Source organism: Marmota flaviventris, chromosome 1 (assembly GCF_047511675.1).
Source record: "Marmota flaviventris isolate mMarFla1 chromosome 1, mMarFla1.hap1, whole genome shotgun sequence".
NCBI lineage: Eukaryota > Metazoa > Chordata > Mammalia > Rodentia > Sciuridae > Marmota > Marmota flaviventris.
In genome coordinates, this window is record NC_092498.1 from 180965294 (window position 1) to 180979332 (window position 14039).

The 14039-nt window shown below is 34.7% G+C and overlaps 1 protein-coding gene across 2 annotated transcripts in view; it reads left to right on the forward strand.

Moving 5' to 3' along the window:
* Positions 1 to 14039, forward strand: part of Rab5a (RAB5A, member RAS oncogene family) — a 29659-nt gene that overhangs the window by 12061 nt on the left and 3559 nt on the right. Inside the window, exons 3-5 of one of the 2 annotated variants that reach the window (XM_027923169.3) lie at positions 6858 to 7009; positions 7280 to 7402; positions 10295 to 10388. In XM_027923169.3, the coding sequence (XP_027778970.1) occupies positions 6858 to 7009; positions 7280 to 7402; positions 10295 to 10388 (369 nt within the window). The remainder of the gene's footprint in view (positions 1 to 6857; positions 7010 to 7279; positions 7403 to 10294; positions 10389 to 14039) is intronic. The other variant, XM_071619436.1, reaches the window with a different exon arrangement.

The window sequence follows — 14039 nt, forward strand, 5'->3', positions numbered from 1 at the left end:
TAAATACGTTTATATTATATTAATTTATACTATGTGTATGTTCCTGTTGAAAAATTGTTCAGTCCTGTGAGCAAAGGCTTCTTGTAGATATAACCACAGGCTGTCAGCCCTGAAAGTTTGGGAGTTTTTTGTTTTGTTGTTTTTCTTTTTGGAACAAGGAATTAAATCCAGGGTACTTTATGACTAAGCTACATCCCCAGTCCTTTTTCTTTTCAGACAGTGTCTTGATAAGTTGTAGAGGCTGGCCTCAAACTTGGCAATCCTCCTGCCTTATTCTTCCTATTAGCTGGAATTACAGGTGTCCACCACTGTAATCTGTGTCTGGCTACAGTATTTTCTGTTTGAATTTAGTCAGTGTGTATGCTTTATTTCTGCCCTGCTCTATATTTGACCCCTTTCTTCTCTTCCCTATATTAGCTGAAAGCTGACTTTTCCCTGGCTATACATGAGCATCTCTTCTGTCATCCCCTACCAGGTGCTTTTCTCTACACACATGCAGTTTTACAGGAAATAAAAATGATCTCAATTTTATTTTGCTTATACTCTTCTCTAGACTATCCATATATTCTTCTCTGTGTATAGTTTTAATCTTCTGAAGTAAGTGCTTATGTCTGAGAAACTCTGTTAAGAGTATTGCTATTAGTACTCATTTCCCCCAGCAAATCAGTTTGTTTTTACAATTTTGGTACCTGGGTCTTGGTGCAACTTGGTTTACTTCTTATTATCCATCCCGCTTATTGGATGTTCATCTAAATGTTTGATCCAGATCCATTGAACTCATTTATTTAATTCTTTGGTTGATTCTAAAAACCTTTGCTTTCCTTACTCATCAATTTCATTAAAAAAAAAAAAAAAAAAAAAAACAACTTCGATTTTATGATCACAGTCTTCCTTTCTACTTCTGAGATCTTGAACAGGGCCCTTCCCCTCTTTTTAGTTAATATATCCTAGAGTTTTAACAGAAACCTAAATATAATTTCTAAAAGTTCTACAGAGGATAATCCATTGTGATCTACCTTGTGGGGACACTACTGTTTTAGTTGTTTTTTTTGTTTGTTTGTTTTAATGCTTTTCTGTTCATATTTTTGTAAGTATACCCTCCCTATTCCTGCCAGAAATTTAGATATATGTATATATACACATGTGTAATATGTGTATTTCTTCCTCAGATCATCTTAAAACTAGTTTTAACATAATTTAATTGCTATTTAATACTTACCAATCACTAAATATTAAATTCTTTCTGCATAAAGGTTTATTTCTGTACTTTTTATCCCTATATAATCTTTTATAGATTCCATGAAATTATTAGATTAACAAATATTAGCATTTTATGGCATAATTCTTTCCAAGCTGGGCTCCTGTAATCCCTTAGCTCAGGACAGGAGGCTGAGGTAGTAGGATCATGAGTTCAAAGCAAAAGCAAGGTACTGAGCAACTCAGACCCAGTCTAAATAAAATACAAAATAGGACTGGGGATGTGGTTCAGTGGTCAAGTGTCCCTGAGTTCAATTCCCAGTAACCTCCCCAAAAAGAATTACTTCAAAAACAGCCAGGTGCCATGGAATTTGCCTTAATCCTAGCTCCCCTGAAAGCTGAGGCAGGAGGATCACAAGTTTGAGGCCAGGCTGGGCAATTTAGCAAGACCCTGTCTCAAATACAAAGCATGGGTTTTTGCCATATCCTTTTTGTTTCATCTTGCTGGTTCAGAAGATAAGAATTGTTTTTGCTATATGGATAGTTTTGTTCATTACTAGTAATGTTGACTACTTTTCTGCTGTATTCTTTTTGTGAATTGTCTTTACACAATTATTGTTGAGGCATTTAAGATTCATTAGAGCTTTCTACATATTAAAATATTAAATCCCTGTGTTTTGGATGTATGACTCACCTTTGCAAACTTGAAGTCTCAAATTTTTGTATAATCAAACCTGATTGTCATATCTGACATTTTTTCACAATTCCAAAAAATAATTCTTTTCTATCAAAGTTGATACATAATAACTTTGAGAGCTGGGGATGTAGGTCAGTGGTAGGGTGCTTTCCTGGTGTGAATAAGGCCGTGGGTTTGATTCCTGGCACTGTAAATAATAATTGTGACCTGGGGTGGGAATGGTATGTTTTTCAGTTTTTATAGGATCATATTAGATGTAGGGGAGCTTATCTTTAGGTTTCACCAATCTTTGGGTTAACAGTAGCAATTCAAATATTTTTTCATTTGCCCAGAGTATTTTAGTGTCTCTTCCTTGCTCATTATATAGGGTCTCACATACTATGGGCCTTTGGTATTTACAGATTTATATATATGGTTTTAGCTATTCTCCATTGACCTTAAGCTCTATGATATAGTAATTTGTAGTTTTGCTGAGGAAGAAATGTTCCTTGGCTTGCCTACCAAACTTGCTAATAGGAGTTCATCATGTAGCTCAAAGAGGGAGTCTATTAGATAGGCCAGCACCTGCATCTCAACGCAGCTTTGTTTTTCTCTACTTGTCATCGAGTATGCAGTAACTCTCGAAGTGATAAAAGATGTTTCTTTGTGAAATATGGGCCTGAAAAGAAAACCAACTGCTAGTGCTGGTGATGGAAGTCAAGAGAAAATGAAGAGGTCTAAGAAAGTGATGGTTCTTAGCCAGAAAATAATCATTTTGGATAAATTAAAGTGGTTTTTCAGATTCAGGTAAGTTTGTGGTTGGTTAATGTTGCTACGGTATTGATGTAGTAGTTAATATTTCTAGTGGCAGAATTTATTTTTATAAATGACTAGTAAAGCTTTTTTTTTTTTTAGGAGCAATAAGGATTTGAAGATGTCACTTAAATTTTAGTTATACTGCACTGAATTTTAAGAGAAGCTGAACACTATAGTTGTATTTGAATACTTGAGAACTCTGTGTTGTCATTAAGGACTTGGGGTGTGTGTGTGTGTGTGTACAAGAGTTTGTGTTCTAGGCTATTCTGCTCCAGTAATATTTCTGTCCTGTTTGTGCCATAGCACTTGACTATTTTTGATAGTCTTTTTCCCCTTCCCAAAATTATGATGTTTTTCATATATGAACAGTGTTAGCAAGTTAAAAATATCTTGATAGTGTTTTTTGTTTGAGATCATGTTTAGTTATATGGGTTATAAGTGTTCCTTATCCAGAATGCTTCAAATCAAGCCAGGAATGGTGACCCACACCTGTAATTCCTGCTACTCAGGAGGCTGGGTCAGGAGGACCGAAAGTTTGAGACCAGCCTGGGCAATTATAGCAAGACTCTGTAGTCTTATAGATATCACCTTATCTATAAAATACGATTCATATCTTTTATATATATATATATATATATATATATATATATATATATATATAAATGTAAATATATACATATATGTAAATATATATATATATTCAGTTGTAGTTGGACACAGTACCTTTATTTCATTTATTTTTATGTGGTGCTGAGGATTGAACCCAGCCCCTTGTTTGTAGTAGGCGAGTGCTCAACTGTTGAGCCACAACTGCAGCCCAAGATTCATATCTTATAGAATATTTTAAATAATTTTATTCATAAAACAATTTGATAGAATATTTTAAATAAGTTTTAAACAAATTTTTAATCCTGCTTCTCTCAAAGAACATATCTTTTTAATAATTTATTTTGTTATAAATTTGTTATAGATTCCATAGTGTGGAATTTTCTACTGTGGTATCATGTCAGTGCTCAATTTTTTAATTTTGGGAATATTTCAGATTTTGGGATTAGAGATACTCAACCTTATAATAATAACTTGAAATATCTATTCCCAGTTGGAAACTTTTAATTTAGATCTTATCTAAAATAGCCCATAAATGGTTCCACATATCAGTTTTTGAACTACTACTTTTTTTTGTTGTTTTGATGTTGTGGATAGACACAATACCTTTATTTTATTTATTTTTATGTGGTGCTGAGGATTGAAACCCAGTGCCTCACACATGCCAGGCAGGCGCTCTACCCCTGAGCCACAACCCCAGCGACGTGAACTTTATTCTTTGAACAAAGTTTTCAATGTCTCTATGAATGAGGATTTATATTAAATGCTAGAGAGGAGCTATAGTCATTTCTCAGGGAACTCTAATTATAAAAAGTGTGAAACGTCATTACGCAAGGAACTAAGAGCACAAAGGAGATAATAACTAGGGTGCGATGAAGAATCATTTCTAAGTGGATTTAAGGAATGATTGTTTATGTTCTTTGTTAAACTGAGATGCTTTCCCTTTCTCACATATTTTCATTTGGTTATTGCCAGTGTATTGTAATGGTGTTGACTTCAATTTGTTCCAGCCAAATTTAAGAAATCATCTGTTTTAACTGAAACGTTTGTTTTCATGGCAATCCTGCTTCTCTCAAAGAACATATCTTTTTAATAATTTATTTTGTTGTTATAAGAATATATGAAATAATATTAAATTATGGTGATATTGGATGTCCTTGTTTTATGATTTAGAGAGAATGCCTAAGAGCTTTGCTGTTAAATATAATCTGATTTTAGCTTGAAGGATAAGACATTTGCTAAATTCTGAGGAAGAATCCTATGTATGTATTTGGACTGGATATCAACACAGATGTCTTATTAATGTTAAAAAATTTTAAATAATTTTAAAATTTTTTTTAATAAAAATACTTTAAGTTTTCTTTTAGTCTTACTGTAATAGCTTTGAATTCCTGAAAGTGTCTCTGTTTGCTCAGGGGCCATTATTCTTTTAATGTATATTTCTTTGCCTGTATTTTATGTGGCATTTTTGTACATGTTTTAAAGAAGATTGGTGGTCTTTGTGGTAGTTTTAACTGGTTTGAGTATTACACTATATTTTCTTTGAAGCAGCAAAGTTTTATTTTCCCTGAGCCTAGGGTTGATTTACAGAATTTTAAATGAATATTTTTATTACTAATGTGCTTTGTGGTCATTGTATGTCTAAAAGAGAAAACAATATCTGCCGAGTTTGCATCAAACTGTTCTTGATTTCAGCTGTTAAGAAATATTTTTTATTTTATAAGAGTTGTTTTCATGACAGTCTGTGTATCCTTGAAACAAATACAGGATTTGAGAAAAGACTTATGTTTGGCAAAAGAAGTTTGAGCTGAAATAGAATATATCTTAAATAAGACTATTTGAGAACTCATAAAACGGTGCATTAGAATCTAGTTCACCAGACATTTGTAATTAAGTTTGCAAAATTCATAAGATTATAGTTGCTGGTACTAAAACCAGCAACCAGTTGACCTATTAAAAAACACCATGAGAAACAAATAGTCAATCTAATATTAAAGAAATGCATTTAATTAGACTTGTCACATTTAATATTAATTAGCCAATCTTATGAAAAATAGATGTATTGTTAAAATACAGATGCATCACATTATTTTGGATGATATAACAGTTTCAGAAAATTTTGTAATTCAAATTTAGGAAGAGGTTTAATGAGCTGAAACTAAAAGGGAGGGAGGAACCCAACAATTTACAATGAGTGACAGGGCAGAGTAGGGATCTAAGTATCAAAGTTAATGGAGGAGAGGAATTGTAAGGTATGATGGCTATTAACCAGCAAGCTGCTGAAGTAGGCTATGTGTGTGGGGGGGGGGGGGTTTGGGGGGGGCAGTTTTGCTGGTGATTGATGGGTTTCAGACATGCCACCCAACTATATTCCCAGCCCTTATGTGTGGATCTTCTAATTAAACAATAAAATATTATTTTATAATGGTACTTTCTTAGTAAAGTTGGAATCAGAAAAGCACAGACAAAAAAGTACAAATCCAAAAATTCTTAGAGCAAACGACAAAAGAGGTAGTAGTGAATATTAAATATATGTAACAAATTAAATCTACACTGAAGTAATGATGTGCTATAATGTGCCAATAAAAAACAGGAAAATGGAACAAGGTATATTGTTACCAATGCAGATGTTGTTTATAAATATACAGTTGTTTGTAGGTATCTGTGGGGCATTGTTTCTAGATCATACATACCAAAACCATCCCCACAGGTACCAAAATCTGCTACTGCTCGGGTTCTTTATAAAGTACATGTAACCTATCTCTGTTCTCCCATATACTTCAAATCATCTAGATTACTTATAATATGTAATACAGTGTAAATATTGTGTGTATAGTTGCTATACTGTAATGTTTAGGGAATAATGACAAGAAAGAAAATCTGTATGTGTTCAGGTTTGGGGGGTTTTTGGTACTAGGAATTGAACCCAGGGACACTCAATCCCTGAGCCATATCCCCAACCCCTTTTTTTATTTTGAGACACGATCTCACTGAGTTGCTGAAGCTGGCTTCAAACTTGGGATCCTCCTGCCTCAGCCTCCCAAGCCACTGGGATTATGGGCATGTGCCACCATACCCAGCAGAGAGATGCTTTTTTGTGGATGTTTTCAATCCACACTTGGTTGAATTCATAGATGCAGAGGACAGCTGTTTTTTCTCCACGTTGGTCAAGAATATTAATTTACATATACTTAAATTGCTTTGCAATTTAGAAACACATTCTTAAACTTTTTAAAATTATAACAAAATGTTCATTTTTGCAGTTCTGGAGATAAATCCTAAGGCCTGGTGTGTGCTGAGCAGGTGATCTCCCACTGAGCTACCCCTACAACCCCACAACAAAATTTTTATAAAATTTTTATTAAACCTTTTTCTGTATGTAATTTCACTACAGAGGTCTCATGTAGACATCTATAAAATCTAGTTTTGAAGTACAGAGTTTGCAACTACTTTAAGTTTGTATTAACTGCAGGTATGCTATGATCACATTTTCCAAGTATTTTTTATATTATGAAGGCATTTGCAAGAAAATGATGAACTTAGTGATATATTTTTTTTTCAGCTGCTTTTCTGACCCAAACTGTGTGTCTTGATGACACAACGGTAAAGTTTGAAATATGGGATACAGCTGGTCAAGAACGATACCACAGCTTAGCACCAATGTACTACAGAGGAGCACAAGCAGCCATAGTTGTATATGATATCACAAATGAGGTAAGTACAAATGCCTTCAAACATTGAAACTAGATTGAATATCTGTTTTGGGTATTCAGAATTTTGATGAGAGATTTTGAAAATCCTTTGATAGTCAAATAGAACCTTTCTACTAAAGCTTTTTGATTAAAAAAGAAAAAATGTCTCAAATAATAAAACAGTCCAAAGAAATTTCCTTCCCGTAGAGTCACCTTTTAAAGCCTTATCTCATGAAGATGCTTCCTTACCATTTTTTGAGCTGTGCCAAATAGCTATTCCTCTATTTAACAGGAATCCTTTGCAAGAGCCAAAAACTGGGTTAAAGAACTTCAGAGGCAAGCAAGTCCCAACATTGTAATAGCTTTATCAGGAAACAAGGCTGATCTAGCAAATAAAAGAGCTGTAGATTTCCAGGTATGTTGAATTTAACTTTCACTTGAAGGCACTTTTTTTTTTTTTTTTTTGGCAAATTATTTTAAAATCATGCAAATAATAGAAAATAAAAGATTTATAAAAGTGCTATGCATGTTAAAATGTAACTCTAAATGGGGCTGAAGGATATAGCTTAGTGGTAGAACATTTGCCTAACATATGCATAATCCCTGGATCTTGTCCCCAGAATTGCACATGTGCACATAACACACAGTTTTTTTTTCTCCTGATAAATCTGAATTTTTAAGCCATATATTATTGTGATATATATACACTGTTTCAAAGATTTTGTCAACCTAAACAATTTTAAAAAATTGTTCACAACCTGGCACGGTGTCCCATGGCCTGTAATCCCAGTGGCTCAGGAGGCTGAGGCAGGAGGATCATAAGTTCTGTGTCAGCCTCAGCATAAGTGAGCACTAAGCAACTCAGTGAGACCCTGTCTCTAAATAAAATACAAAACAGGGCTGGGGATGAGGCTTAGTGGCTGGGTGCTCCTGGGTTCAATCCCTGAGTACTCCCCCCCCCCAAAAAAAAATTGCTCATGAACAGTGCAGAAATACATAAGCAAAAGTGATTGCTTGCCTGATACAATAATACAGCCCTGTAATCGCAGCTACTTGGGAGGCTGAGGTGAGAGGATTGGAAGTTCAAGGCCAATCTGAGTAATTTAATGAGACGCTGTCTCAAAAATAAGGTCTAGGGATAGAGCCTAGTGATAGAGCATCCCTGGGTTCAATCCTAGTACCAAAGAAGAAAAAACACTTAAGATCTAGTTTGTATATTATTTGTGACAGCTAATTCAGAATTATAAATGAATTTTTGCTTTATTATGTAGATTTCCAGGTATGTTGAATTTAACTTGAAGTCACTTTTTTGAGATGGGGGCAAATGATTTTAAAACCATGAAAATAATAGATTTATAAAATCTGTTTTATAAATCAGATGTATAAAATGCTCATTAAAATATAACTCTAGATGGGGGTGGGAAGTATAACTCAGTGGTAGAGCATTTGCGTAATCCCTGGATCTTGTCCTCAGAATTGCACATGCGGGCACACACACATACACAATTTTTTTTACAAAGCAAGTGTTAATCATTTGAAATCCTCTAATTAAACCCTTTTAAAATTATTGGGGTTTTTTTGCTCTTAGCTTGTCTACCAGAAAGGTCTGGATGTGGTCAAATATCAGGGATGAAATAATGTTCATTTTTTTTATTAGAGCCTTATAGTTATACATAGTGGTTTGGTTTTTTTTTATTAGAGCCTTATAGTTATACATAGTGGTTTGGTTCATTTTGACAAATCATTTATGCAAGGAATTTGATTTCAGTTCCCATTCCCCCCTCCTCCATTGTCTTTTCTGTACTCTACTGATATTCCTTTTACCCCTCCCTCTCTTCCTTCCTCCTTTCCTTCCTTCCTTCCTGTTGGTGGAGTGCTCGCCTCACATGCACAAGGTCCTGGGTTCCTTCATTCTTTCTTTTTTTGTATGTGGTATTGGGGATTGAACCCAGGGCTTTGTGAATGCAGGGCAAGCACTCAACCAACTGAGCTATATCCCCAGCTCTGTTTATTTGTTTATTTATTTATTTATTTCTGGTGGCGGGGATTGTACTCAGGGGCACTCAACCACTGAGCCATATCCCCAGCCCTATTTTGTATTTTATAGAGAATAGGGTCTTACTGAGTTGCTTAGTACCTCACTTTTTGCCAAGGCTGGCTTTGAACTCATGATTCTTCTTGCCTCAGCCTCCCAAACCACTGGGATTACAGATATGCACCACCATGCCCGGCTCCTCTTTATTTGTGTCTGATTAGTACTTTCTACATATTACATAAAGGTGAAATTCCCTTTGGTATTTATGTATGCATATAACATGGTTTTGTTAAATTAATTCAATATTTCCTCCCCTGCCCTCCCTCCCTCTTGTTCTCCACCTTCTAGTCCACTAATCTTCCCTGGATATTTGTTATCTGATCCCACTCCAACCACTATCTCTTCCCTGTTTTCTATCTTTCTTTTTCGATGGTGATAGATGGAATGCATGCACTGATCAAAAGCAAACTATTTCTTGCACCATTAGGTATTAAGCTGAGCATATTACATGCATAGTTTTCATTCAGTTCTTGTACCAACTGTGTGAGGTGTAGTAACATCTATTATTCTTTCCTAGACAATTACTTCCCCATTATAGAATAATATAGAGAGCACTAAATTATAGTCAAAAGTGGCCCTGTCATATTAAAGTTCAAAGGAACCTCGGTTGTTTGTCAAATGGGACAGATAATTGGTTGTTACTCAAAACAGCTATGAGGATAAAAAGCAATAATATATGTAAACTGTAAAGTATGACAAAAATGTGAGGCGGCAGTGTAATTTTGAAAGGAATGATTCATGAGATGTTCAAAATTGTGTTACTATAGAAGTCATTAAAAATTAAACATGAGGATGTCATTCAGTGATTGAAGTCAGTTTTAGACATTTGATTTCTCTTAGTCTTCATTACAGTTAATATAGGCATAAGTAAAAATCACCATTGAAATCAAAGAGAGTTTTATATTTAGAATAGGATAATAATCCCCTACCCCCACACCTGCCCCAAACTCATTATTAAAAAGCAGATTTAATATTAGACCAGATGATTAAGGGAAGATAGTGTAAGAAGTTAAGGTGAAATATATATGTATATTACATGGTAAAATTATCCCCAGATAGTGCTTGTATCTTTGTTATAGCATATTACATAGTTATTGATTATAGATAACCAAGTTGGAGTGTGGATAAGAAGCCTCATTTTTTCTGCAACAGAAATAAAGCAGTTATAGTATATGTCCAAGGAATGTATCTCATTTCTTTTTCTGTAAACAGGAAGCACAGTCCTATGCAGATGACAACAGTTTATTATTCATGGAGACATCAGCTAAAACATCAATGAATGTAAATGAAATATTCATGGCAATAGGTAAGGTTAATAATACTTTTTTTTTCAAATGATAAACAAAACAAGTATGGAATATATTTGATTTATCTGAATTAAACATTCTTTGCTTTTTAAAAATTGTACTACTTTTCAAGGTTCCTTCTGCTAAGCAACACTGTTGATAATATCGTTAGACTTGAAAAGTCACTACCTATTAGGTTGTAACGCTTCAATTTAGGCAAATTTCTTCCAGATGAGTTATGCTTGGGAGTGGATTGATAGTTAAACAGATTTTCCCAAAGCTTTCACCGAAAAGTTTGGGTAAATACATATTTTTCTATTATGGTATACTTTTTATACCAAATAATTCCTCCTTACCTATGGGAAGTACATTCCAAGACCTTCAGCAGATGCCTAAAACCTTGGATAGTATTGAACTCTTATTTTTAATGCCTTTTCAATCTTTTTTCCCCTTGACTCTGAAACAAATGACCTTTTTTCATCTTTTAACTAGGTATCACATGCTGTGGGCATAACTTTTGCAGTTTGACATGAAACAACAAAACTAGCACAGATTTCTCTTTCCATCACAATTTCACAGATTATTTTCTCTTTAATTGATGCTGGGGATTGAACCTAGGGCCTCAAAAGTCTTGAGTTCCATCTGCAACCCCAAGTATTTGCTTTTATTCAGATCCTAGCAGCATTAGTATCAGATTTTTTTTTTAAATCCATAACTTTTACCTTTTCACTTGAAAAAAGCACTTAATGGTTTTTATTTGGCATCTATAGACTGCCATCATCTATCATCTTGCACTTCAGAGCCTTTATTAAGCAAAATATGGGTTACTTGAACAAAATACTACAATACTGAAACAGTAAATCTGATAACTAAGATGGCTACTAAGAAGTATTGGGAGCAGGGTGCAGTGGCACATGTCTGTAATCCTGGTGATTTGGAAAGCTGAGAAAGGAAAATCTCAAGTTTAATATCAGCCTCAGCCACTTATCGAGGCCCTAAGCAACTTAGCAAGACCCTGTCTCAAAATAAAAAATAAAGGTTGGAAATATAGCTAGTAGTAGAAGGGGGGAGGGGAGTAGTGGGGGCTGATAATGGGCAAGTAGCATATACATGTGGATATACTAGACAAAGAGATGATTCATGCCCCAGGTTGGACAGAGCAGGATGGTACAAAATTTCTTCCTTTGAATCAGAACAGCATGCAGATTAAAACTTGTCAATTGTTTATTTCTGGGATTTTCCATTTAATATTTTCTGACCTTACTCATTTGTGGTAACAGATACATATAGACTCCTAAAACAAGACAAAAACTCAGAGCAATATTTAGACATAATATTTCTTTTTTAGCTAATCAATAATTTGGTTTCTCCTTTGCTCTGAATAGAGCACTACTTCTGTTTCTCACGTTTTTTGAAGTACTAATATAACTCAGAAAAGTACATTATACATAAGTATAAAGATTGACTAATCGATTATTTTAGGTAGTTTGGTTTGGTTTTTGGTGGAGGGTGATGTTTTTGTTTGTTTTGTTGGTGGTGGTGTAGTGCTGGGGATTGAATCCAGGGCCTCATGCTTGCTAGGTAAGCATTCTACCACTGAACTACATTCCCAGCCCCCAAAATTATTTTAATGTAAACATTGTAGAAGATTTCAGACATGAAGGCACAAGGGTAAAGAAGGAAGGCAAAACAATATCTTTGCTTTTAGCATGGTAATTTCTATTTCAGTTTTTGATTATAGGTAATAAAGTTTGAGTAGTATTCAAGCCTTTTTTTAGCTGTTGATGGATCTTAATTTATTCATTTATTTATTGTGGGGCTGAGATTTGAATCCAGTGCCTCACACATGTGAGGCAAGCTCTCTGCCACTGAGCCACAACCCCAGCCCAGTATCAGGCCTTTAAAAAAAAAAAATTAACAAAAACAAAATATATTTCTGTTTGGTATGCAGAGTCTGCCTGAAGGGGGTCTAGTTTGGTAGTTATCAAGAGTTTACTGCCTCCACAGTTTTCTTGACCCTGGCATTATTCTCATCCCAGCGATTCTTAACTAGGGTGTACACAATTCTGACCCTCCAAAAGAAACATTCTTATATTGAACTTAACAAATTAACCAATTAATAACTGCATCAAAGGCTAAAGAAAACCCGGTAAAAGCATCCACGGACTCATAATTTGCACTAGGTGATCAAGCTTAATGGTGGATGATTTGAAATGGGGGGGAAAAAAAAGACTTGCCTGTTGTATAAGATGTTTTCCTGAAAAACTTAAGTAATTTGCTAAGGAAATACTAGTACCATTTGAAAGATTATATATGACAACATGCTGTTCTTACAAATGGGACAAGTTATGCGCATAATCACATTTTAAAAATTAATAACAGGAAACAAGGAGATAATAGGTTGCTCAAATCAGCCTGGATTTTCAAGTTTTCCATGGTATTAAGACTTCACTGGGTTGAGGTTGTAGCTCAGTAGTAGAGCACTTGTTGTCTTAACATTCCTGAGGCCCTGAGTTCCGTCCCCCGTACTGCAGAAAAAGAAAGATCATAGGGTGGGCTATAATTTGTGCCTTTTATTCATATATGTTATATAAGGTCACTTTTCATTATAAAGTAGCCTACAGATTAGTGTCCTCCATCCCTCCCACCCCAGTGAGAATGTATGTATGTTTGTTGTTTTAGGGTTTTTTTGTTTTGTTTTTGGTTTTGGTTTTGGTTCTGGTAATCAAACCCAGGGCCTCACGCATACTGGGCAAGCACTTTGCCACTGAATTACATCCGCAATGCAGAATGTTTCCCTACTTGAAAGAAATTCGAAATATAAATGGAATTGTGCTCTTCTCATCACAAGATTAGTACCTTAAATCACACAGTAGTGCACTGAACAATTTTAATCAGTTCAGGGACTTAAAAACTCATTCCAGTTTATTTCCTTCAACCTCCTAATCTTATTCAGATGTAATTTCTGAAAGCCCTGAAACAAGTAAGCTAAAGAGAGAAATGCTTACTCATTCCAAAACCTAACTTGGTGTTAATTATAGTACAGTTTATAATGCTAACTTATTCTACCTCTGGTATTAGTGTTCAGCACCTACAAGGCATTGTTTATAAATAAATTTAACTAGAAATTTAACATTATATTACCATTTATGCTACCATCTTGTAGAGCCATTCCTGGAGCTGTACCTAGAATCCAAACTTCAGTGCTCCTTTGTGTCTCCTGGATCCATTTCCCAAACCAGCATCTAGGATTCTAAAGATAATTAGTGCTGATGTGGAACAGAATAAATAAAGGGTAAAAGATCCAAAATGCAACTAAGCAATCAGATTTTAAAGTAGAACATATTCAGCTTCCTGAGTAACCTGAATCAAGGCTATAGTAAAATTAGTCTTCCCATGGTATTGCATCTCCAAGATTGATAGATATCAGTGTCCAAACACCCTTACAATAAGAACTCTAGACATATAATGTTAATAACCTCTCCCCTCAAAAAGTGAATCCAGCAACTTCAAGGACCTTAGTAATTAAACAAGCTAGATACATTTTTCATACTCTAGAAAGTATCCATTAGCTGGCAGAACTCAGCAAAATTAAAGCCATAAATGCTGGTTCAGGGGCTTTGTCCAAATTTGATCAGCCACACTCATCTTAACTCAAAACAGAATTGGGA